At 37.0% G+C, this 26,550-nt stretch overlaps 1 protein-coding gene across 2 annotated transcripts; it reads right to left on the bottom strand.

Annotated features, from left to right (window-relative positions):
- Position 1: 1 nt before the first annotated feature.
- MYCT1 (MYC target 1) lies at positions 2–26,307 on the bottom strand. 2 transcript variants are annotated; one of them, XR_015251662.1, is made up of 3 exons: positions 26,188–26,307; positions 10,701–11,017; positions 2,488–2,619 (listed from the first exon to the last, which is right to left on the bottom strand). XR_015251662.1 is itself a non-coding variant. In XM_025925885.2 (2 exons), the coding sequence occupies exons 1-2, from the start codon at positions 26,237–26,239 to the stop codon at positions 2,111–2,113; spliced, it is 561 nt and encodes a 186-aa protein (XP_025781670.2). In that variant the 5' UTR covers positions 26,240–26,254; the 3' UTR covers positions 2–2,110. The 2 variants fall into 2 exon arrangements, 1 of the variants encoding a protein (XP_025781670.2); XM_025925885.2 differs by lacking the exon at positions 10,701–11,017 and having other exon boundaries at positions 2–2,619; positions 26,188–26,254.
- Between the last annotated feature and the right edge of the window lie 243 nt (positions 26,308–26,550).

The following is a 26,550-nucleotide window of genomic DNA, read 5'->3' as shown; positions in this document are numbered from 1 at the left end:
ATTGACATCAGTTTAATTTTATTGCATAATCAACTAAACATTCCAAATTAAACAGATACAACTTAAAAAGCCTCTAGTTTTTGCTTCAATTTCACATTTCATAAATTGCACAATATTTATAAGATACTCATTTTGATTGTTTCATAATTGAGGAAAAGGAAGGCAACAATTCTGCCAGATGGTTAAATTCACCGCGGGATTTCTGCTCCCATTTTCCTAATTTGAAAGCTATAAAGCGATTTTTATCCCAGTATAAATTCTAGATAAAAGCCATACACTTTGTTTACTTCTCATATGAAACATTAAGGATGACCTGGAAGTAAACGATAGCTTTGTTACTAAGTTAATGCTCTCCTGAAATCTTAACTGGCTACATGACAATTGCCAGATTTGTTAAAAACCAACTTATAACAAATTGGTTATCCTGTGAGAATTTTTTCTTAATACCTTTCTTCCTCCTCTCTTCCTTTCTTCCTAACTGCTTTTTTGCCTCCCTCCTTTCCTTGCCTTTCTCTTTCTTTCTTTCTTTCTTTCTTTCTTTCTTTCTTTCTTTCTTTCTTGTTGGCATATTACATTAGACAGCATCAATCTATAGACATCATTAAGAATAATTGTCCTTGAGGAACAATGGAAAATAAATGCTAAATAAAAATAAAAAACAGAATGCCGTACAGAATCTCTTACTATGTAAAAATTATTATGTTCTTGAAACATACTCAGACACTATTAGCTGTGAGCACTGCACTGCGGAAGCTAAAATAATAGTACATTTTCTTCATGAAAAATCCCAGTGTTCAGAGAAACAAACAAACAGCAACATAAGCTAAATAGTCACTATATCAGAAATGAACTATAGGCCTTTTGAATAATACTCCAGTGAACTTGTGTCCTTACATGAAGAGGGACAGCCGTAAGCATCTGGTCACTGAAGCTCTCTGGTGCCCATATTTGGGAATGTACCTTGTTTTAAGAGGGTGGCCCTCTGTGGAAGTGGACTCCTTAAATAAGTGTCTGCGCCAAAGACCATATGGCATGGTTTAATCATTGTACAAAGACTCTTCATAGAATGTGAGGTTGAAATTCGTAGAAAAGCAAACAAGGGATGATATCTGATGAGTCGATCCAGGAAGGAGCAATCTTCATGGTTGTCGCAATGATAGACTTCCTCCCTACCAACCCCCATTTGTCTGTGAAGTCACAAGAGATGGTCCCTAGATAAAGTGCTTTCCCCAATGGCTAACTTTATATCTAAGAAATAAAATATATCCAAGGAAAAATGTAAGCTTGGTGTTATTAAAGTTTGTTTTTTAGGTCAGAGAATTGGGTTTGCTGGTATTGCTTGTCTAACAACATAACTATAACAGTGAAGGAGAGTTAGATGACCTTAGTAAACCCAAGGATTTCGCCTCAATGATGTAGATAACTATTCTTGGGGAAGGCACCAAAAGAGGCTGGGGTGGGGGGAAAATAACTGTCCAAATTGAAGTGTCCTATGACGCCCACAGAGTTTCTCTTCCTTTGCTTGGTTCCCACACTTGTCATAAATGAGTGCCATCAAGGAACTTTAAAATCTCTGTTCTGTCACTTTTGTGCTCATATAATCCATTGAAAATCCAAGACTATAAAATGATTCATGTCATTCCGAGGAAGGTAAAATTAAAATTCTTTAGGATAGATTTATTGTAAAGTGACATAGTGATTTTTTCCCCCTTTATAGTCACATTGGACAGTGAATGAGGATTGTAAACCACAAATATCTAAAGTTTTAATTTTAGTCTAAAATATTTATATACTGTATCACAGCCGAGTCTCAGATAAGAACCACTGTCTTTAATAACCTTCAGGTTGAGTTAAAAAAAAAAAAAAACATAAATATATACCTTTTTGGAAAACATTACTATTCTGTGAGACAAAAGGAAAAAGTGTATTCAAAGAAAATGTGTTTTACATTTTCTGCATTGAATTATATATAGTGCATGAACATAATTCAACTTGGAAACCCATCAGCTGTTTGGGCCATGCCCTCAAAATTCCGTTTAGCCTGTCTGTAATTTTCTTTCGGGAAAAGCCAAGAAAGGGAAGAAACAAATGAAAAACAAAAGCACCCTCCTCAGGAATCTGGGAATGCTTTTATAATTGAGTCATAGGCAGGTGGGGGCGGTGTGGAAAAGCCCACTCGAAGACTGTTGTTGGACCAGTGGAAATCCGGGCGGCTCAGACTGTGCGAAGTGCTGATGGTGTGAACCGAGCTGGAGGAAGGGAGAGTCACCAGCTGACTGTCAGTTTCCACCGGAAGTGGTGGACTTTGCAGGAAGGGATGGAAAGTTGAAGCCCTGAAGCTTGATTTTCTTGGAAAGGAATTTGCCTGCTCCAGGGAAGCTTGTCGCTGGAAAGTGAGGCTGGCCAGGCTGAGGTTGCTTCGCCGTTCGCAGCCACTGTGGCGGTAAAATCCAGTTCTGTTGAGGCCATGGTTGTAAGACCTAGACCGCCGGCTTGAACTCCACTGCGAGATGGGGGCACTGGCTCTTCTTCGAGACAAACAGACACACAGAGCCCAAATAAACCCTCCAATTACGAGCACAATTGTAATGGACACTGAGAAGGACGTGATAACATCCTCTGAAACAAACAAACAAAATCAAATAGGTAATTTCATTTGCAAATGGGTGTTCAACTAAAACCACAGGACAGAGCACCAACAGTAACTATGGAGTACATGATTAATTGAAAGCGATTTTGAATTAGGGAAATAAAAGACTGCGCTAGGTCCGTATATGAATATCAGCTGATATGCTTCTATTTTTTAAAGCAAAAGGATCTAAAACAACATTTTTAGCTGTAGCATTACACCTTGCTGATGCTATTTTATCACCTGTAATAAATGAGAATAGCCTTTTTGTTTTTTTAAAGGTGATTCTTCAGTTCATAAATGTTTATAAGGTTGCAAATATAGTCCTAAGATTATTTCCTCTTGCGCTGCGGCAGTAATAATGTTCCAGAAATTGATAAAGGATTTTGTAGTCAAATTGACTTTGCCTTTTCCTGCCTCTGCTTTCATCAACCCCAGCGATGTCTCCCACCTGCAGGCTTCATGACGTCTCACTTCCTGTGGTCATTTTGTAACAGGAAGCGCTAAGCTAGAGCCATCTGGTGGGCTGACTGATTTATGTTCTATTTCCTGAACTCCTGGATTGTAACCTGTATCTCTGACTCATTGATGACATGACCCATGCAGACTACTGTGCTCTTTCTTGGACCATCATTTCCAGTCCATGCTGCTGTCATGCTCTCACCGTGATAATGACAGTTTTGTCCCCTGGATCCATAGAATCTCTGTTATACACCAGTATCCTTCCATTCACAGAACTTGTATTTGTTCAGATTTCCTGTTCAGGGGGTAGGGGAGTTGGTTTTCCCCAAATGGAAATTCTATCTTAATGCTTTTTCTTGTGAACTAAAAACCCCTTTTTGAAGAAAACTGGGGAGCAGAGCCCCTACTTTGAATGTAAAGACATTCTGCACATCAGAAGACTTCTCACGTCTATCACCAGCCTTGGAAGACCCCACCACATTTCCCCATGATCTAACCCACAAGTCATGCTGATTTTCTCACTATCCCAGAGCCTGTCTTTTTCTCTCAAGCTCTGTGCTTTTCCACGTATTTTTCCTTATATCTGGACACAACTTTTATATTTCTGTCTGAAAAACCTGTTCTTCAAGATCCATTTCAAGTATCACTTTTTGGTTTCATCAACAAACATTAGTTACTGTTTCACGAACAAAAATTAGTTACTGTGAAGTAAAGAGGTATCTTATCTCATTGCTTATCTAGGGATTCTGTACTGAGAGGGCCAGGGACTGGAAATTAGCTCAATGAGGTTTTGAGATAGTGAAAAAACAAAACAAACAAACAGAGAGGCTGCAAATGCTTTGAAGTTCCTCCCTTTGAGAGGTAGAATCTACTTCCCTGCCCTTGAAGCTGGGCTGGCTTCACAGCCTGCTTTTACCAATGGGATGCGATGGAGATCAAGTTGTGCAAAATGCAGCCTAAACTCCAAGAGGCCTTTCAGCTTCCACCCCAGCTGTTGTCAGAAGCCCTGTAATTGCCAGCGCCCAACAAACCCAGGTTTGCCTACCGGATGATGAGAGACACATTGGGCCAGTTACCCCATTGCTCCGGCCAAGACACGGCTACCTCCAAACACATGAATGGGGTCTTCCTAGATCATTCAGGTGTTAGCCTAACAACTGAGTATGACACATGAGAGGAGACCAGCAGAAAATCTATCTAGCTGACTGATCCCCGTCCAAACTACTAACCCACAGAATTGTGAGCTGAATAGATGATATTTTTAAGCTGCTGTTGTAGCAGGATTCTCGCACAGAGAGTCGTGACAACGAGGCCTTTTAATTTCCAGAAAGCAACTTTATTCCTGTGGGCACCACTCATTTGGGTTCGTACCCGAAAGAACTGAGCACTGAACGTCACGTGGCATAGTTTTTTTTAGTGCATTTTCTATTTCTTTGTCTCCCATATATGGTAACACACACAAACATGTTGTCTGATTAAGTGGTCTCAGTTTACGAGGTCATGAGGGATGTCGTCACATAGGTGCATAGCCAGGTTATCTTGAAGTTTTGTGGGTTGTTTTGTTCTGGGTTTCTCCTTTTCTCTCTCTCTCCCTCTCTCTCTCTCTCTCTCTCTCTCTCTCTCTTTTCTCTTTAGGGAGGGGACCCTACCACACTATGTTTTGGGGTAGATTATTATACAGCAAAAGTTAACTGATTCAAGATTCCCAACTCAGCTTTATCTTTAACATATTGTATGATTTTTATGATTTTTAGGAAATTTGTTTGGACTCATTTTATTATGTTTTATTTATTGTTTATTTTTTGACATTTATTTTTTTATTTTTGAGAGACAGAGCGTGAGCGGGAAAGGGCCAGAGCGAGAGGGAGGCACAGAATCTGAAGCAAGCTCTAGGCTCTAAGCTGTCAGCACAGAGCCCAGTGTGGGGCTCGAACTCATGAACCGTGAGATCATGACCTGAGCCGAAGTCAGACGCTTAACCGACTGAGCCACCCAGGCACCCCTCATTTTATTATGTTTTAAATGAAGAAGTTAGATTTTATGGTTATCAAGGTTCTTTTCAGGTTATTGTTGCAATCTATGATAATATATAGAAAATATATAATGCAGAAATAGCAAAACAAACCACTGCTGATAAATACATAAGACTACTCATTGTTCCTTAATCTTAAGATATAGAAGCAATTAGTGTCCTTCTACCTTATGTTCACATTTATCTCCTGTGGCAAGACTATGTATGTTTTGTTCTACTTTCACAATTACCTTCACAAATGCTTAGATCAAAATCCTCCAAAACAGTCGCTTAAATCAAATCTAAACAATAAATTCTTTGTAATAGGAAGAGGACTCTAAATTATAAGACGATTTAGAACAGCTCTGCTAGACCAAGTATTGTTCTCCCAAAATGTCTCCTAAAAATAATATTGACTCATAGCCTTAAAATTCAATCTCTTGCGACAGAGATTTTAGAAAATTAGGCTTTATCTGGAAACAGCAAATAAATAATAAATACAGTCAGAAACTAAAATCAGACTCATTGGTTATATAGTAAAATTCAAAATTCACTTGTAACTATCAGTGCCCCCAAATATTGGGAACCTAAAAAAGAAGTTATAGGAATTCTGGGTTGCGAAGGCAATGATAGCTGTGTAAATCAGAATGTCCCAGAATTTCTTCCAAAAAAAACAATAGAGAACAAGATGCACAAATAAAACGATACAGGGGCGCCTGGGTGGCGCAGTCGGTTGAGCATCCGACTTCAGCCAGGTCACGATCTCGCGGTCCGTGAGTTCGAGCCCCGCATCAGGCTCTGGGCTGATGGCTCAGACCTGGAGCCTGTTTCCGATTCTGTGTCTCCCTCTCTCTCTCTGCCCCTCCCCCGTTCATGCTCTGTCTCTCTCTGTCCCAAAAATAAATAAACGTTGAAAAAAAAATTTAAAAAAAAAATTTAAAACAAATAAAACGATACAAAACCCATGCCTTCAGCATAATTAGAAGATGAAGAACATCCAAACTTCAATTGCCAAGAAAGTAAACTGATAAAACAGATATCAATACCTTCTCTCCCATGCTTCTATCTCAAGTCTTCATGGAGAGAAAGGACGGTTCCAGAAAAATTGTAAAAATAATGAAAAGGTATTCTGTTCCATAAGCACACCCGGCTACAGTAAAGGGATTTACAAGTGCATGCAAGAATGTGAAAAGGCAGGGGTGCTGGGTGGCTCTGTCAGTTGAGGGTCCGACTTCAGCTCAGGTCATGATCTCGCAGTTTGTGAGTTCGAGCCCCGCATTAGGCTCTGTGCTGACAGCTCAGAGCCTGGAGCCTGCTTTGCATTCTGTGTCTCCCCCTCTCTCTGCCCCTTCCCTGCTCATGCTCACTGTCCCTCTGTCTCTCAATAATAAATAAATGTTAAAAAAAAAAAAAAGAAAAAAAAAGAATGTGAAAAGGCAGCCTTGGAAAGTAATCCTTCCCTTAGGAAGAAGAAGATAAAGTGTGCAAAAGATCTCATCTTGTAAGATTCTATTTACAGGAAGTGTCCAGAAGAGGGGTAGGGAAACTATGGGGAGAACAAGCAGATAAGTGATTGCCTAGGGCTGGTGGGTGGGGTGGGAGGGAACGGGAGGGAATACTAATGGCCATGGGTTTCTTTTTGAAGGCTAGAGTGTTCTCATATTAGATGGTGGCAATGGTCACACAAGTCTGTGACTATAACAAAACCATTTATTGTACCCTTTAATGGGTGAGTCCTATGGTATGTGAATTATCTCAGTAAAGGTGTTAAAAAGAGAAATGACAGAGAAAAAGAGGTGCTTTTTGGAAACCACACAATGAAAAAGAAAAGAGGGAAGAGTGAGGGGAAAATTTTAGAGTCCTTCAAGACAAAAAATGAAATAAAAAACAAAGGACACATAATTCCTCCCCACCTCTGTCCTCTAAAAGTCAACCAGTAAAAACACCATACGTTACTACACTGAGGAAAGGAGGAATCTACAAGGACTCCCGGGATTCTGGCATGGGCAGGCAAGGGTAGATATTAGCATCATTCATCCAAACCAAGAAGAAATGTAAGATTGTGGAAGATGCTGAACTTGAGTGCCCCTGAGATACTCATTTGGAATCAGAGTTAAATAAATATGGAGCTTAAAAAGGAGCAGAATTAGGAATCTTTATAGCACAAGAGACTTGTAGCCATCATGGAAAGCACTTACACTAAAAGCAAGAGTGTTTAGAAGTGAGTTGAGAATAGATTTCCAGGAAAATCACAACTTAACAGGTGGCAGAAGTAAACAAAGAAACAAAGAAGGACTAATTTGGGAGGTCTGATCAGACAAAAAATATACTAGCACTGATTGATTCTAAGTAACAATTTTAGGTGGAAGTGATTACCAGCTACTTGCCCCAGAAACATTTATCTATTCATTTCTTTAACATATAAAACACCCACTAGATACCAAGCAGGGCTAAATTTATAGGCAAGAGTGAAGAAAACAAAATGTTAGCCCTGGTGGAGTTTACATCCTATAAGACTTCAATGAAGATAAGAAAATGTCCTCTAAGCCTGCAATAAGGGAGCGTTGGCCACTTTGCCCAGAGCAGATTGAGGTCAGATGGTGGAGGATTATGAGGGCATCTCTAAAAAGTTCAATCTCTCTACTGTGGGCAGAGAGAGCCTTGAACAAAGTGACCTAATAGGAAGGATAGAATACAGAGCTAACCATGATAAATGAGACAGACCAAGGCCCAGAGAAGGGAAGATAGTTGAAACAGGTCTGAACATTCCTGCCATGATCCAGATACCCGATAATAATAATGACTTAATGTGGGAAGTAACCATAAGAATAGGAAAGAAAACACTTAGTCACAAGAGACCCAAAGTCAAAAGAACCTAAAAATTATTCCAAAGGATTACACCATCTAAGACACTAGAAATAAGACATGGGGGGAGTGGGGCTATAAACTGAGGTTTAGAGGTTCTTGCTCCTAAGATCTCGATTATGATGTTATTTTCTAGCAGTGATTTAATAATTGGATTAAATCATAATGTTTTAGAAAAATTTCAGTATCTTCTTACTTCGTGAGATTTATATGCCTTTACTATTTTATGAAAGTTTACGAGACAACAGATTTGCTCAAATTTTTATTGTTTCATAATCATTAACACTAAATTTCCTTTAAGTTTTGGCTGCATAAATTCTGTACCTCACTGAAAATGTGTTTTTTGCTGTTGTTGTTGGGTTTTGGGGTTTTTTTTTTTTGGCTTTTTTGTTTGTTTGTTTGTTTAATTTTAGAGAGAGAGAGCAAGCACGAGTCGGGGAGAAGGGCAGAGGGAGAGAGAGAATTTCTACACTGTGCAGAGCCTGACACGGGGCTCAGTCTCACAACCCCGGGATCATGACTTGAGCAGAAATCAAAGAGTCTGACACTCAACTGACTGAGTGACCCAGGCACCCCTCACTGAAAAATTGCTCTAGAAAATAAAGAAAAATCATGAGCTACTCAAATACTCGATAGAACTAAGTCTTTTGCCTTCTTCTCAAATAAGTAGGTCTCTGAGTCCAGGCAGTTTACTAACTTTGGTACTTTGGCTTAAAAAAAAAAACAAAACAAACCTAATTTTACCTATTTCAGTGAATTTTTGTCAATCTTTTTTTTTGTGAGATGTATTACATATAATTTGAATAATTCATTATTAAATGTTATTAAGTGATCAGTCATCCCTAGAAGAGTTTCTTTATAGAATAGTTTATACCCTGGAGAATCCATGAGTTAATTACGATGAGAAACACATTAACCAAAGAATCTGGACAAAATTACTCAGAAATGCTATCTTCCTATTTAGAACAATGAAGAAAGATATACCAAGGTTCATCTAGATGTTGTACTTTTGAATAGGAAAATAAAGCATTAGGTAGAGATCTAGTAGGCAAACTATTAGCTCCTTGAAGTTCTATTATTCCACCCCAGAAAGTTTTCATTAAACCTTTAGGTAATTTTGGGGCACCTGGGTGGCTCAGTTGGTTGATCATCTGACTCTTGATTTCGACTCAGGTCTTGATTCCATGGTTGTGAGGTCAGGCTCTGCACTGAGCATGGAACTTACTTAAGATTCTCTCTCTTCTCCCCCTCTCTCTCTGCCCCTCCCCTGCTCATACTCTCTCTCTCTCTCTCTCTCTCTCTCTGTCAAAATAAATCAACATTAAAAAAAACTTGGGGAGCCTGGGTGGCTCAGTCGGTTAAGCATCCGACTTCAGCTCAGGTCATGATCTCACGGTCTGTGAGTTCGAGCCGCGCGTCGGGCTCTGTGCTGACCGCTCAGAGCCTGGAGCCTGCTTCAGATTCTGTGTCTCCCTCTCTCTCTGACCCTCCCCTGCTCATGCTTTGTCTCTCTCTGTCTCAAAAATAAATAAACATTAAAAAAAAATTTTAAAAATACTTTAGGTAATTTCGATATTTGGAGGAATATAATTTATAAAACATGCAATCTTATTTTTTTTTTTAATTTTTTTTTTTCAACGTTTATTTACTTTTGGGACAGAGAGAGACAGAGCATGAATGGGGGACGGGCAGAGAGAGAGGGAGACACAGAGTCGGAAACAGGCCTTATTTTTATTTCATGATTTTGTTAAACACTATAGTATGTTTCTATTTAATAACTTAATTTATAGGTCTCAGGCACTGTTTTGCATGTATCATACCGCTTAATTCTCAAGCAAACCCATAAGGGGAATACTTTATTTCTTAGGTGTGTTGTAAGAAAATATTAATCTAAAATGTAAGTGAAGAACTTAAAATGCATAAAAAATGTACCAATTTAATACCAGATTTGGTAGCCTGTTACAAACAGAAATACTTGGGGAAATTGTGTTAAGGCAATATTATGCATTCTATAGATAACATTCTCCTGAATCAACAGCCTCTACTGGAGAATTTGAAATATTAACAACTTCAGGGGCACCTGGGTGGCTCAGTCGGTTAAGGGTCCAATTTCAGCTCAGGTCATGATCTTGTGGTTCACGAGTTCAAGCCCCACATCGGGCTCTGTGCTGACAGCTCAGAGCCTGGAGCCTGCCTGAGATTCTATGTCTCCCTCTCTCTCTGCCCCTCCCCTGCTTGTACTCTGTCTGTCTCTCTCTCTCTCTCTCTCTCTCTCAAAACTAAGTAAAACATTAAAAAAATTTTTTTAATTAAAAAAAGAAATATTAACTTCAGATATAGAATTATAGATAAGGGGTTTCAGCTAAAACTAACTCTTAAAAATGCCTTGGTTCAGAATCCTCATTTTAATGATACTGAAACAGAGTCTAAGTTTTATGTGGTAGAACTAACACTTGATTTGTTTTGATGATTGAATACTGACAGCTAGCATTGGTCAGGGACTATTGCTTTCACTCATAAATGGAATAAAATGAGAAGACAAATATTCAAGTTTGCAGAGTATATGCCCCTGTTTTTCTGTAAACCAATGTTACCACTATGGTCTGATCGAGGATTCTAAATATCTCAGGCTATAAGCAGATATAATAGATGATATTAAAGAGATATATTCACTTCACTTCAACTAAATGGGGATAAAACTAGAATCTTTAAAGAGAAAATAGATTCAGTTACCCAATAAAGGCCTTTAAGGGTTATAGGAGTTCCTATAGATGGTCTCAGTGTTTGTATCCTTTGAGCCTCTCTATTGCTGTCTCTTCTGACAAATAAAATGTTCTCAGTGGTTTATCTTTATTGAAAAACAGCATAAGGTTTGGGGCGCCTAAGTGGCTCAGCTGGGTAAGCATCAGACTTCGGCTCAGGTCATGATCTCATGGTTCATGAGTTTGAGCCCCGCATCGGGCTCTGTGATGACAGCTCTGAGTCTGGAGCCTGCTTCAGATTCTGTGTCTCCCTCTGTCTCTATCTCTGTCTCTCTCTCTCAAAAATAACTAAAAACATTTAAAAAAGAGAAAAAATAGCATAAGGTTTAATTTCAAGAAAAAAGTTAGATACTTTTCAAATGTACAATCAAGGGAAAATAATGTCTTGTCTCTGAAATTGATGGAGAAAATTAGCAAAGGCAACCAAAATATGCAGAGTAAGAAATATATTTATGTGCCAGATGACTAATTTCCAAAATATACTATTGTGATATAAGAAAACAAGGGTAATGTCCAAACTCTAGCAGACCAGTGTTATAGAATATATTCATTCATCAAAATTTTCTTAAATGAAAAATTTCAGTTTGTGAATAAAAGCATTTTTTGTGGCACTAAAACTAGAACAATATTTCTAGGAGTGCAATTTGACAATAAATCTGTTTTAAATGATTCTTTTTTATGGCTTTATAATATTTCTATATTATAATATTTATGATGTTATAATATTAAATATCATATTTAACACTGTAGATGTACCATCTATGCCTGAAATTTAGGGAAATGGCAGGCAGTATAGGTAATAATAACTCAAAATATCTTATTACTATTATAAATAGAAGACTGTATAGGGTTATAGAGATATCTGAAAAGTTTAAATGATAAATTTTAAATGTACATGAGAATCATGAGAATAATATATATACATTAGTAATAAACCAGTTACATTTTGAATGAATATAAATTAAGATAAGATGGAGCAGAAGTTATAAAAATGACAGAAAAAATCATGCTGCTTTTATATGGATTTGCTTGATTTTTGTTGTTCATTTGAGTGCACATACCATGAAAATGGCTTCCTAACCCATGAAGTCAGTCAAATATTCATATTAGAAATTACTGTACTAATTCTTAGTATTTTTTTTAACGTGTATTTATTATTGAGAGACAGAGAGAGACAGAGCGTAAGCAGGGGAGGGGCAGAGAGAGAGAGAGGGAGACACAGAATCCAAAGCAGGCTCCAGGCTCTGAGCTGTCAGCACAGAGCCCCACCCGGGGCTCAAACTCACAAACCACGAGATCATGACCTGAGCCGAAAGCTTAACCGACTGAGCCACCCAGGGGCCCCAATCGTACTAATTCCTATGCTGCTACCATACTTGCAGAATTTTTTAATAACTATGAACTATAATAATGACGTAAGAATGTCTAAGACTTGCTGAACTATATGGTAAAAAGCTTATCTATCTTCTTTTTTTTTTTTTAATTTTTTAGTGTTTATTTATTTTTGAGAGAAAGAGAGTGAGAACAAGCAAGGGAGGGGCAGAGAGAGAGGGAGATGGAGAATCCGAAACAGGCTTCAGGCTCTGAGCTGTCAGCACAGAGCCCAATGTGGGGCTCAAACTCACAAACCACAAGGTCATGACCTGAGCTGAAGTCGGACACAACTGACTGAGCCACCCAGGCTCCCCTTATCTATCTTCTTAAGCTCCCTTACATCCAAACTGCATAAACAGTGTAAAAATCCAGAAAAGCAATAAGAAAGAAATGTCAAGTCATATTTTTAAATTTTTTATTCAAGTTTAATTAACATACAATGTTCTATTAGTTTCAGGTGTACAAAATAATGATTCAACAATTCCAAACATTTCTCAGTCCTCATCAAGATCAATGTACTCTTAATCCCCTTTATCTGTTCAAGCCATAATTTTAGTATAGCCTGTTCCAGAATGGTCTTCCATAGGGATTTTTTTTTTAATTCAACTGTAGTTAATGATTTTTCTGAACCAAACTGGAATACAGAAAACATATGATGAAAACAGCATCTCTTGGCCATGTAGCTTTAAATTTTCATATATGTAATTCCATTCTGGCAGATTTTTGATAACAAATTCTGGAAGCCTTTTTTTTTAAATGTACTATTAAAACAATATACCCCCAAAATACACACATATTGGCACAGATACTCCTTTTTGAAGGACAATTTACCTTCTTATTTATCAATAATCTTAAGATCTCCCTTTGAAGGTAAAAGGTACACATTCTAACCTCAGTAAGGTAAAAATATAAATTAGATATCCTTATCCTAATTTTGTAATGTATATCTATATAACTAGCAAGGGGCTGGTATATAAGTCTTCAGTGAATAATAACTATTTCTACTAATGGTTGTATGACTTACTCAAGTCATTTGGTACTTGCTGACCTATAAATAATGGCCAGTATAGTATCTTTCAATTCTAAGATTCTAATATTGAATCTGGTTTTCAGTACATCAATGCTTCAAAGTCTGTCCATTAGTATTAAAATTTAGTAGAGGTCACCATCTAGTGGCTTTGAGTTGAATTGTTCCAAATCTGAAAAGTGATTTTATCAGTGTCAACAGAATGGAACATTGATCAATTCACAATACCTTTTGCAATTTTAAGAATCAGAAGCCCAGCTAATGCCAAATAAAGCTCTTCTGTTCTTGGTACCTTAGAGTATACAGGAGGATGGTTCATGCAATAAGAAGAATTTGACAAAAATATTTTGAGAGAATAATAGGGCACAGAAAACTTGATTAATCATAATAAAATAAACAAAGTGTTGGTATTTTCTATGTGTAGCTTATCTTCCAGAAAATCCTATATGTTTTGTTCCCACAATATATGCAGAATTCAACTTCTATCTACTCTGTTGCCTCCCTAGTCCAACATGACCACCACCTCTGACCCTATCATTCCCACCATTCCCTAACAACCCTCTATTCCAATGCAGTAGCCAAAGTGAACCTTTGAAAATAGAAGTCAAATCACACTATTCTGTTCTAAACCCTCCACTTCTCCCAGAGCAAAAGAAAACTCCTAAAAATTTCTTAAAGTTCCAAGTTGACCTGTTCTCAATTATCTTTGCTCATTTTTACCCTTCCTCTGTCTTAGCTCCATCCACACTACCCTCTTTGCTGTTCCTTCAACATACTGGATATGCTCCTGACTCAGAACCTTGCGCTGGTTGTAACCTATTTCTGAAATTCTTTCCCCAGGTATCTCCGTGGCTAACTTCAGGTTTTCATTCATACGTCACCTTCTTTATAGACTTACCCTGATTACCCTATTTAAAATTTCATCTTAATAATAAAATAAAATAAAATAAAATAAAATAAAATAAAATAAAATAAATAGATCTAACCCCAACTAATTCCAGAAGAAAAATTAATCCTTTCTAGAAAAAGATAAACTTACTTAGAGTCTAAAATTGTTTCTACAATGCTTCAGCCATTACTAAGCATAAATAACAAATTACAAAGCATTCCAAGAGACAAGACCAAATGAACAAAAACCAAGAGAATGACTATATCATAGAAAAATAACCATAAATTATCAAGATATTACAGTTATCAAACACAATTATTAAAATAACCATGAGTTCATATATTAAAGAAAATACATAACAAGTTGAACCATTTCAAGAAAGAATGGGACTTATAAAAATAATTGAATAAAAATATCTGATGAAAATTAGAAAATATTTTAATAGTTATATTAAAAATATGAAATATCAAAACACACGATATGCACTTAAAGCTGTGCTTAGAAGAAAATGTGTACCTTTGGAGGCATAAATTTAAAAAGTAGAAAGGCTGGGGTGCCTATATGGCTTAGTCAGTTAAGTATCTGATTTGATTGAATCAGAAATTAACTGAACCAAACTGAGACCTGAACTGCTTGTTAAAGGACAGGCTTTATAGGTTTTTGTGGTTTGAGTTCCTACTATGTTATTTTCCCATGAAAACAAATGAGAAAAAAAGTAGTCTTCAGGGTAATATAGACGAATCCAAAAGCCCATTCTAAATGTTAAAGATACAATATAAAATTACTTGCCATATGAAGAAACAGGAAAATGTGACCCATTCTCAGGAGAAAAGGTAGTCAACAAAGGCATAGCTTGGAGGCATCACAATCCTGGACTTCAAACTATATTACAAAGCTGTAATCATCAAGACAGTATGGTACTGGCGCAAGAACAGACACTCAGATCAATGGAACGGAATACAGCACCCAGAAATGGACCCACAAACGTATGGCCAACTAATCTTTGACAAACAGGAAAGAATATCCAATGGAGTAAAGACAGTCTCTTCAGCAAGTGGTGCTGGGAAAACTGGAGAACAGCATGCAGAAAAATGAACCTGGACCACTTTCTTACACCATCCACAAAAATAAACTCAAAATGGATGAAAGACCTAAACATAAGACTGGAAACCATCAAAATCCTTGAGGAGAAAGTAGGCAAAAACCTCTTTGAACTTGACTGCAGCAACTTCTTACTCAACATGTCTCAGGAAACAAGGGAAACAAAAGCAAAATTGAATTATTGGGACCTCATTAAAATAAAAACTTCTGCACAGCAAAGGAAACAATCAACAAAACTAAAAGACAGCTGATGGAATGGGAGAAAATGTTTGCAAATGACATATTAGATAAAGGGTTAGTATCCAAAATCTATAAAGAACTTCTCAAACTCAACACCCAGAAAACAAATAATCCAGTGAAGAAATGGGCAAAAGACATGAATAGACACTTCTCCAAAGAAGACACCCAGATGGCCAATCGACACATGAAAAAATGCTCAATATCACTCATCATCAGGGAAATACAAATCAAAACCACCATGAGATACCACCTCACACCTGTTAGAATGGCTAACATTAACAACTCAGGCAACGACAGATGTTGGTGAGGATGCGGAGAAAGAGGATCTCTTTTGCATTGTTGGTGGGAATGCAAGCTGGTGCAGCCACTCTGGAAAACAGTATGGAGGTTCCTCAAAAACTAAAACTAGAGCTACCCTATGACCCAGCAATTGCACTACTAGGCATTTATCCATGGGATTCAGATGTGCTGTTTCGAAGGGACAAATGCACCCCCATGTTTATAGCAGCACTATCAACAATAGCCAAAGTATGGAAAGAGCCCAAATGTCCATCGATGGATGAACGGATAAAGATGTGGTATATATATACAATGGAGTATTACTAGGCAATCAAAAAGAATGAAATTTTGCCATTTGCAACTACATGGATGGAACTAGAGGGTATTATGCTAAGCAAAATTAGAAAAAGTCAGAGTGGCTAAAATGAACAAATCAGGAGACTATAGATGCTGGAGAGGATGTGGAGAAATGGGAACCCTCTTGCACTGTTGGGAATGCAAACTGGTGCAGCCACTCTGGAAAAAAGTGTGGAGGTTCCTCAGAAAATTAAAAATAGAGCTACCCTATGACCCAGCAATAGCACTGCTAGGAATTTATCCAAGGGATACAGGAGTACTGATGCATAGGGGCACTTGTACCCCAATGTTCATAGCAGCACTCTCAATAATAGCCAAATTATGGAAAGAGCCTAAATGTCCATCAACTGATGAATGGATAAAGAAATTGTGGTTTATATACACAATGGAATACTACGTGGCAATGAGAAAGAATGAAATATAGCCTTTTGTAGCAACATGGATGGAACTGGAGAGTGTTATGCTAAGTGAAATAAGTCATACAGAGAAAGACAGATACCATATGGTTTCACTCTTATGTGGATCCTGAGAAACTTAACAGAAGACCATGGGGGAGGGGAAGGGGAAAAAAAAAGTGAGAGAGGGAGGGAGCCAAACCATAAGAGACTCTTAAAAACTGAGAACAAACTGAGGGTTGATGGGGGTGGGAGGGAGGGGAGGGTGGGTGATGGGTACTGAGGAGGGCACCTGTTGGGATGAGCACTGGGTGTTGTATGGAAACCAATTTGACAATAAATTTCATATTAAAAATAAATAAATAAATACTACAATATAAAAAAAAGAAAAAGACAAATATCATATGACTTCACTCATGTGAGGACTTTAAGGTACAATACAGATGAACATAAAGGAAGGGAAGCAAAAATAATATAAAAACAGGGAGGGAGACAAAACATAAGAGACTCTTAAATATAGACAACGAACTGAGGGCTGCTGGAGGGGTCGGGGGTGAAGGGATGGCTAAATGGGAAAAAGGGGTATTAAGGAAGACACTTGTTGGGATGAGCACTGGATGTTATACGTAGGGGATGAATTACTGGATTCTACTCCTGAAATCATTATTGCACTGTATGCTAACTAACTTGGATGTAAATTAAAAAATAAAAATAAATAATAATAAACAAACGACATAGCCTAAAATGCCCAGATGTTGGAATTAGCACACAAAAATTTTAAAGCAACTTGTATATTTATGTTCAATGATGTAAAGGACAGTGTTCATAAAGAATGAAAAGTCGGAGGAGTGCGTGAGTGGCCCAGACAGTTAAGCTGCTAATTTCGGCTCAGGTCATGATCTCACTGCCCATGAGTTTGAGCCCCCCATGGGGCTCTGTGCTGACAACTCAGAGCCTGGAGCCTGCTTCGGATTCTGTGTCTCCCTCTATCTCTGCCCCTCCTCTGCCCACTCTGCCTTTCTCTCTCTCTCTCAAAAATAAACATTAAAAAACCCTTTTTTTTAAAAAAAGAGTGAAAAGTGAGAAATATCAACAGAAAATACAAATTCTAAGAAAGAACCAAATGGAACTAAAAAGAACATCAAAACTAAAAAAAAAAAAAAAAAAGTCACTCAATGAGTCTAACATTACACTTAAGATGACAATGAAAAGATTCAATAAACTTAGAAATAGGTTAATAGACGGGGCACCTGGGTGGCTGGCTCAGTTGGTTAAGTGGTCGACTTCGGCTCAGGTCATGATCTCACGGTTCATGGGTTCGAGCCCTGCATGGGCTCTGTGCTGACAGCTCGGAGCCTGGAGCCTGCTTCAGATTCTATGTCTCCCTCTCTCTCTGCCCCTCCCCTGTTCACACTGTCTCTCTCTGTCTCTCAAAAATAAATAAATGTAAAAAAAAATTATAAAAAAAAAGAAATAGGTTAATAGAAATTATCCATTTTGAAAAAGAGAAAAAAGAATAATTGGTGGGGAGGAACAGAGCCTCAGGGAATTATGGAACAATTTACAAATATTTAATATAATGGAGCTAAAAACTAATTGAAGAAATAAGACTGAAAAATTTCAAACTTAATGAAAGAAATGAGTTTACAGATTCAAGAGTCTTGAAATATCAAGCAGGAAATATGTAAAGAACTGTACACAGGCACATCATAATCAAACAGCTGGAGATCAAAGATAAACTGGCAGCAGCCAAATTAAAAATTAAAATGACATAATTACATTCAGAAAAACAATTATTTGAACAACTACTAATCCCCAATAGGATACCATCATATTTCAAAGCAACAAAAAAATCAATCAAACTAGATTTTCTATATCCTGAAAATTATCTGTTAAGAATAATGGAGAAATAAATAATCTTCCAGGTTTAGAGAAAAACTCATGACTAGCAGAACTACATTAAAAGCTTTGCTAACATGGATGGAACTGGAGAGTGTTATGCTAAGTGAAATAAGTCATACAGAGAAAGACAGATACCATATGGTTTCACTCTTATGTGGATCCTGAGAAACTTAACAGAAGACCATGGGGGAGGGGAAGGGGAAAAAAAAAAAGAGGTTAGAGTGGAAGAGAGCCAAAGCATAAGAGACTCTTAAAAACTGAGAACAAACTGAGGGTTGAGAGGGGGTGGGGGGGAGGGGAAAGTGGGTGATGGACATTGAGGGGGGCACCTGTTGGGATGAGCACTGGGGGTTGTATGGAAACTAATTTGACAATAAACATCATATATTGAAAAAAAAAAAGAATCTCAAATGAAAAGAATAAAAATAAAAAAAATAAAAGCTTTGCTAAAGGAAACCCTTAGATTGAGGGGGAATGATATCAGCTAAAAGACTTAGAGCTTCAGGAAGAAATAAAGAACATCAGAAATAGTATCAGTATAAATATAAAAGACTATTTTCTTTTAATTTCTTTAAAATAAGCATAAACACAGTAGATAGGTGATACCTAGATATACAAATTAGACTTAAAAGTTTTTAAATCTGCTCAGCAAAAGACACTTTAGAAAATAAATAAGCAAGCCACAGACAGGTAGTAAACATTTACAAGCCACATTACAGGTAATAAACATTGCCTGGATGGTGTGTTGGTTAAGCTTCGGATTCTTTTTTTTTTTTTTTTTTTTTTACATTTCTGTATTTTGAGGGGCAGAGAGAGACAGAGCATGAGTAGGGGAGGGGCAGAAAGAGAGGGAGACACAATCTGAAGCAGGCTCCAGGCTCTGAGCTGTCAGTGCAGAGCCTGACGCTGGGCTTGAACTCACGAGCTGTGAGATCATGACCCGAGCCTAAGTCGGACACTTAACCGACTGAGCCACCCAGGTGCCCCAAGCTTTGGATTCTTGATTTCAGCTTCATCTTTCAAGCCCCACATAGGGCTCTGTCTGCTTCGGATTTTCTCTCTCTCCCTCTTTCTCTGCCCCACCTCCCTCTCTCTCTAAAATAAGTAAATAAACTTAAAAAAAAAAACTTTGCAAATATATATCTGACAACTGACTGACACCAGAATATATAAAGGACTTTTATAATCAATAATAAAAAGACAGAAGAAGGAGAAGGAGAAGGAGAAGGAGAAGGAGAAGGAGAAGGAGAAGAAGGAGAAGGAGAAGGAGAAAGAATAAAAATGTGCCAAAGAAATGAACAGATGCTTCTTCAAAATATATATTCAAATTCCCATAAGCACAAGAGAAGATGTTCAATGTCACAATCAGCAAATTTTTGTCTTTAAAGGCCCAGGGAGCAAATATTTTGGGCTTTTCAGGTCATACGTTATTGAAACTACTCAACTCTATTATTGTAACACAAAACATCATAAACACACAATTGTCCCAATAAAACTTTATTTATAAAAACAAGTCATGCATCATATTTAGCCAGTAAGCCATACTTTGCCAACCTCTGCTCATCATCATCAGGCATCAGGAAGATACAAACTAAAACCATAATAAGATAAAACTAAATACTGACCAGAAAGGCTACAAGATAAAGGGTTGAAAATAAAAAAAAGAGCTATTGGAAAAGATCTGAAGCAAGTGGAACCCTCACATATTTTTGCAAAAAGTAAATTGCATAACCACTTTGGATAAAGGCCTGACAATTTTCTATAAAATCAAACCTACACTAAAGCTATGACCAGCTCTTCCATTTCTAGGAAGTTACCAAGAATAATGAAAACATGTATCAACAAAAGACTCTTACAAGAATATCTGTTACAGCTCTATTCTTATAGCCAAAAGAGTAAATCCTTTATTATTTCATTTATCAGAAGTTCTAGAATAGGCAAAGCTAATCTGTTCTAGAAAAAAAATCAAAATAATGGTTTCTTCTGGGGATGTTGCAGACAGGAACTGACTGGGATGTGGAATTAGGGAACTTTTTAGGTTTGTGATAATATTTAATATCTATGATTGAAGACAGAGTGATTCAGGTGTGTACATGTTTGTAAAAATTCAGCAAATGTTCAGTTACAATCTGTGCACTTCATTATTATTTATTTTACACATTCCATTGTAGGTAAATTTGACTTTAAAAGGAAAAAAACAGAAAAAATATTGAATTCTGATTAATGATATACATGCTGAAGTAATTAGGAAGAAGTATACTGACATCTTCAGTCTACTTTGAAATGTAAGTGAATAGGGGCACCTGGGTGGCTCAGCTGGGTAAGGGGTCGACTTCAGCTCAGGTCATGATCTTGCAGTCTGTGAGTTCAAGCCCCGCATCGGGCTCTGTGCTGGCAGCTCAGAGCCTGGAGACTGCTTCGGATTCTATGTCTCCCTCTCTCTCTGCCCCTCCCCCGCTCATGCTCTGTCTCTCTCTGTCTCTCAAAAATAATAAACATTAAAAAAAAAAGAAAAGAAAGAAATACAAGTGAGTAGGTAGGTGAATAAAATAACTATTGTAAGAACCTAAATGATAGGGGCACTAGGGTGGCTCAGTTGGTTGAGCATCTGACTTCAGCCAGGTCATGATATCACCCTTTGTGAGTTCGAGCCCTGCGTCGGTCTCTGTGCTGACAGCTCAGAGCCTGGAGCCTGTTTCAGATTCTGTGTCTCCCTCTCTCTGCCCCTCCCCGACTCATGCTCTGTCTCTCTCTCTCTCTCTCTCTCAAAAAATGAAAAAAACATTAAAAAAATAATTTAGAAAAAATGTAAATGATAGAACCTAAGGGGTATGTGTATGGGTATTCACTGTAAGCATCCTTTGATGTTTCTCTATATTTGAACATTTTTATAATAAAATGTTGGAAAAACATATGAGAGAGTATCCCAAACAACTTTAAGGCAATATACATGGAAATTTAATTTAAGTGGGAAAAGTTTTAGAAAACACAAACTTCCATAACTCATAGAAGAAAACGCTTCCTAATTTGTTTTATGAGACCAGCCTAACACTAGTACCAAAGCCCGACAAGACTATTGCAAGAAAAGACTATTATAGGCAAATTTCTCTCTTGAATGTAGATACAGGAGTTCTAAGGTCAGGGACCTATTAAACGGTGCAGCCTTCTAGGCTCATGCTTACTGAATCATAATCTCTGATCATGGAACCCAGTGAGAGATGCATTTTCAAATTTATTTATATAATTCAGATGCAGCTGCTTTAAAGACAACAATTTGTAAACACTTGTTTTTCAAGCTTTCTGGATAACTGAGATAAGGGAAATAATTGGTAGGCCATTAATGTGCAATGATGCACACGTGTCCAATGATGGACACGTGTTTAATTTGTTTTACAAATACAAATTAAAGACGCATTTGAAATACAATAACATTGGCTTGCTTTTTAGGAGGAGGGAATATAGAGGACATCATTGGGGTTTGTGTTCAATAAACTTTCTCTGTCTCCAGTTTCTCTGAGAACATCCTGCTCCTATCTACAGAGAGTAGACCTGTAACATTTAATTTAATGTATTAAATGTAGACATTTTTCTACAGGAAATAGAATTTTCAGCTATTAACCAAGGTTTCTCCCCTTGACACTTGACTACCCAATAAATCAGTTCACAACCCTTCATCTCTTCAATTACTTTGGAGAGGATTCGTACGGTTAGCAAGCATGCATAGAAAAAGAAAAAGTTGATCCTTGGAATTTCTAACTGGATTATCAAATATGTAGAACGGATGAAAACGAAATAGGTAAAAACCTTGAAAAACAGTTGCTTTACAGCAATCACTAGATATTTTGAGAGAGATAAGAGTGTTCTGTTTGTTTGCTGGAATTTCAAAATGCTAAGAGTCTAAAGGGCTCAAAAACATATCTTTTTACTCTAAGAACGGTATTGGGAAAAATGAACCATAGTCTACGAGTCATGTCCTTGTCAATGTGGGTTGCCATACAAAATACTATAGCCTGTATGGCTTAAACAACAGGCCTTTATTTCTCTTAGTTCTTTGAGCTAGAAAGTCCAAGATCAAGGTGTCAGCATGATCAGGGTCTGGTGAAAGCTTCATAGCTTGCAGGTGACCTATTTCTCGCTGTGACCTCACTTGACCTTTTCTCAGTGCATGCTCACAGAGAGTGGGAGAGAGAGCAATCTCTCTTCCTTTTCTTACCAGGCCATTAAACCTTCCATGTAGCCCCCACCCTCCTGACCTAGTATGTGACTAGTAAGGGACTAGAAGGGATCACCACTCCATCTCTGCTCATGATGAGTTATAGATTGATTTAGGGAATCCCAGAGAAACTGGTATCCATTCTCAGCTTCCTGGGGTCCAAATGCGGTCCAAATGGGGTTTTCCCTCTGAGAAACCCTGGGTGCCTGACAGGCAGAGTAGAAGTGGGGATGGTAGGCATTGGTACATCTGGGCTTAGGGCACTTGATAAACAGCTTAACCTCAAGAGACTTTCACAACCCTCGGATTATGGGAGAGCATTCAATACTGTTCTATACCACTGAGACAGATGGAAAAGTCCCTGAATAAAAGAAGTAGTAGTAGACTAAAGGGGACAAAAAAAAAAAAAGGAGAAACCATGCCATTAACAAAATTTGCATAGACCACATGAGCCAGATTCTACAGTAAGAGCCCTCAGCAGTGGAAGCAAGGGAGGAAAGGGCAATGCCCTAAAACCAGATGAGAAATAGTTATTGGTAGATATAAGCAGAGACCAGAACATGAGATCAAGAATCAAAGGCCCTCTCCTTCCAATACCCCTAATAGTCAATAATACCCCCACCTTAGGCCCTTTCCAACCTTAGGGAAATGTCCTAAGAAAGAGGAAAACAGGAAGATCTAAAGTCACAAGATTGAACATATTATGTTAAATCAGGTCAAATTTTTGCACTGAAAGTACACAAAACTTTAAAAATATCTGCCTCAAGACATTCACCTCTACAGATGTGGTTTGTGTGCTTTTGCTTCTGCATATATGCTGGTAGCATTTCTCCTGAACTTCCCTGAAATTGTCCAACTACGCCTTGCTTATATCACTAACACCTAACACATTGACTAATACATAATGGGTGGCCAGTCAATGCTTCCAAGTAAACTAATAAACTGATAGGTGAATGAATGAGTGAGTTAATAAGTTAATGTGGGGAAAATGATGATTAACATGTCCTTCCTAGGATTATCTCCTTCTGTGAATCTTCTCCGACTTACAGGAACGGATAAAGCATCATTTTTTTTTTTCCCTCTAAGAAAGATTTTGGGACCATTTTGCCATTAAAAAAAATTGTATATGTTTACTTATTTATTTTGAGAGAGAGACAGAGAGAGCAAGTGGGAGAGGGGCAGAGAGAGAGGGAGAGAGAGAATCCCAAGTTTAAGGATACGTGTCTACTGTTTCATGAAGGCAGGATGCCGCAAATTTTACAGGTTCTGGTTCCTGCTGCTTTGGTGGGGAATGTTCCCAGAGAAGAAAAATGCATTAAAGAAAGCAAAAGAGAGAAATACAGGTGGCCTTCAGCTGTGTTGTTGGCCTCAAACCACTTTTTTTGCTTCCTCTTGCACTAATGACTGTAATGCTTGTACAACATTAATAAGTCCTAGTGGGTGATTACTATGAAAATGCAAGCTATTATTATTAGTAACAACCTGGTATCATTATCTTATTTTTCAGCATTCATTAAAGTAACCCCCCAAAAACTGATATTTGGAAAACAACTTTCCATACATCTTAAGTGCGTTAAGTTCAAGAAATTTATATATTTCAATGCGCAAGTTTTCCTTTTCTCAGCAATTCCATCTTTATTCTCTAAATTCGAAATTGGACACAATAGAAAATGCATGGTAATGTACTTGATAAGATTTTCAAAATGATATTTTTGCAGAGTCAGTGATCAAAATAGATACCAATTTAGATATAAAAAGAAATAAAATTTAAAAGGTCTACATTTATATTTTAGGAAATTTCTACATTTACTATATTTATGTTTAGATTTTTACATTTTACACTTAGTATTTTTTACCCCAGAAGAAATAATGTCATCTTTCATATATTTCCCCCAAATCATCAAACAGTATATCTGCTCAACATGGTTGCATTGGTTTTGTTAATGCTTATCAATGTAACACTCCCCTTCCTGGTTTTCATTATTTCCATCTATTTTCCATTGCATTCACCTACTAAGACAAAAAAAAAAAACCCTTAGGAACTATCTTTGAAATAGTAAGTTCAAATTCCTTCTCAAGCACAAATAACACACAAAAAAATCAGTGTTTTTAGGATTGGTAAATAGACTTCAATTAAGCATTGTCTTATTAATTCAGGTTTATTTTATGATTATTACCCATGTTTTAGTCAGTGGCTAGTGATTCCTTTCACTTAAGTAAACCTGAAACTTAACTTCAAATGGTCTGAAAAAAAAGAATAGATCTGGCTTTCACAGATTAATTTTTGTAGTAAGAGCTACTTTACTTTTGAATAATTTGTATAGTTAATTTTGTAATGATGAATTTGGTGTAAACAAATTCTAGCTATTTTTCAGTGTGTGTTTAATGCATTCACTTTTCTTATAAATGAAGACAGCAAGCAGTATTGTAACAAATAAATATAATTAAGACTCCCACAGTTTTAAGGCTTATTGGCTGTTGGGTTTTCCAAGAATTACTTATTACCAAAGCCATTCTTAACAGTATGCAAACATAATTTACTCTCTTCTTATTTTTTAATGATTATGTTAGGGTGTTCACTAATATCCCTCCTTTCCGGGCCTGAAGCAAACATAAAGGGTTGATAGTAAAAAAGAAAAAGAAAAAAAGAATTATTTCCCTTCGTGCACATTTTTGTGATGGCGGACAGCTAGGTGCTAGGTGAGGTTGTTAGGGACAGTCAATATTGCTGCTCCGTTTCACTGATAGCTCCCAAAGCATCCCCACAAATCACAAAAGAAAGTATGAAATAGTTCTCTGAGGGAATTAAAAATCTGTTCTAGACAAAAATAAGGCTATTGATCTCTTCATAAACTCCATTGATTCCTTTAAATTTTTCTTCTGAATTTAACTGAAATAGTCCCCCTTATTTTTAAAATCGCCCTGAATCCAAGAATACTCGTCAATTTACATCTTAGTCCATGTTCCTTAGCATTTTCCTTCTTTAGCCTTGAACAGCTGGTAATTTTGACCTCAACTCTACTCCATTACTGATATTTAACTAGTAGCTGTGTCTGAACTCAGCCAAAAAGTACTTTTGTATTGTTTCTTTTTTCCTCTGTGATAGGCTTCCTTTTAATGTTATATGTAATGTTATTTCAAGTGAACTTTTTTTATTATAGTTTTTTCTTCCTTTAATTTCACAATAAGATTCCTTATTTTATCTATGACATCACAGTCCTTAAGTATAGATTTTGTTGTTTTGATTTCCTTTGGAAAATAAAGAGTATGACATTGACAATGAAAAAATAACCTCTTCAGCAAGTCTTGATTTCATTAAATAAAACATATACTTTATAACCTTAAGACAAATAAAACTTAATTTTCCAACAAAATCCACATTATCGTATTCTAAACAGCAATTATTTCCATCTTTTCTTTTTTCACATTTTTATTCTCATTATTTTCTAATTATATTTTGTAACGCCAAAATCTATACTTGTTGCCTAGATTCTTCTTGAGTGTCTCCAAAACCCACCTTAAACACATTATGTGAATATATTTATTATAATAAACTTATGAAAACTTAAGTAACCAGTTTATGGTAAACAAACTAACTCAGAGATTTTCACTCAATAAATTATGCAGGACCTTTTCTGCATCCTAATTTTAAATTAAAAACAGTTAAAGAAAGTATCTTACCCCAAAAGTTTTCTGGCCATGGACTCCCTAAACTTGTTGTGTTATTAGCCATAATATCCACAAGAAATAGAAGAGACAGAAAAAAAAAAGAAAGAAAAGCCAGTTTGTTCGAAAGAAGCACTTTGATTCTATGTCTTTGTGGTTCAGCAAGAGAAAAATAATTTTCACACAACCCCTCATATACTTGGGTTTGCATAAAAGGAAACAAGTGTATCATGTTTCCTGCTTTTATACTCAAATTAGCAACTGTTTTTCTTATCTCAGAACTCCACATGGTTCCTGAGACACGAAACAATTTCCTTCTCGTCATTTCCTCAGCTAAATTACCAAGTTTCTTCCTCTCTGGCTGCTTTTGGGCTGAGA

This window comes from Puma concolor, chromosome B2, assembly GCF_028749965.1.
Source record: "Puma concolor isolate L17-30 chromosome B2, mPumCon1.1.hap2, whole genome shotgun sequence".
NCBI classification, from domain to species: domain Eukaryota; kingdom Metazoa; phylum Chordata; class Mammalia; order Carnivora; family Felidae; genus Puma; species Puma concolor.
Note: the sequence above shows the minus strand (reverse complement) of the source record. Positions and strands in the feature narration are given on the sequence as shown.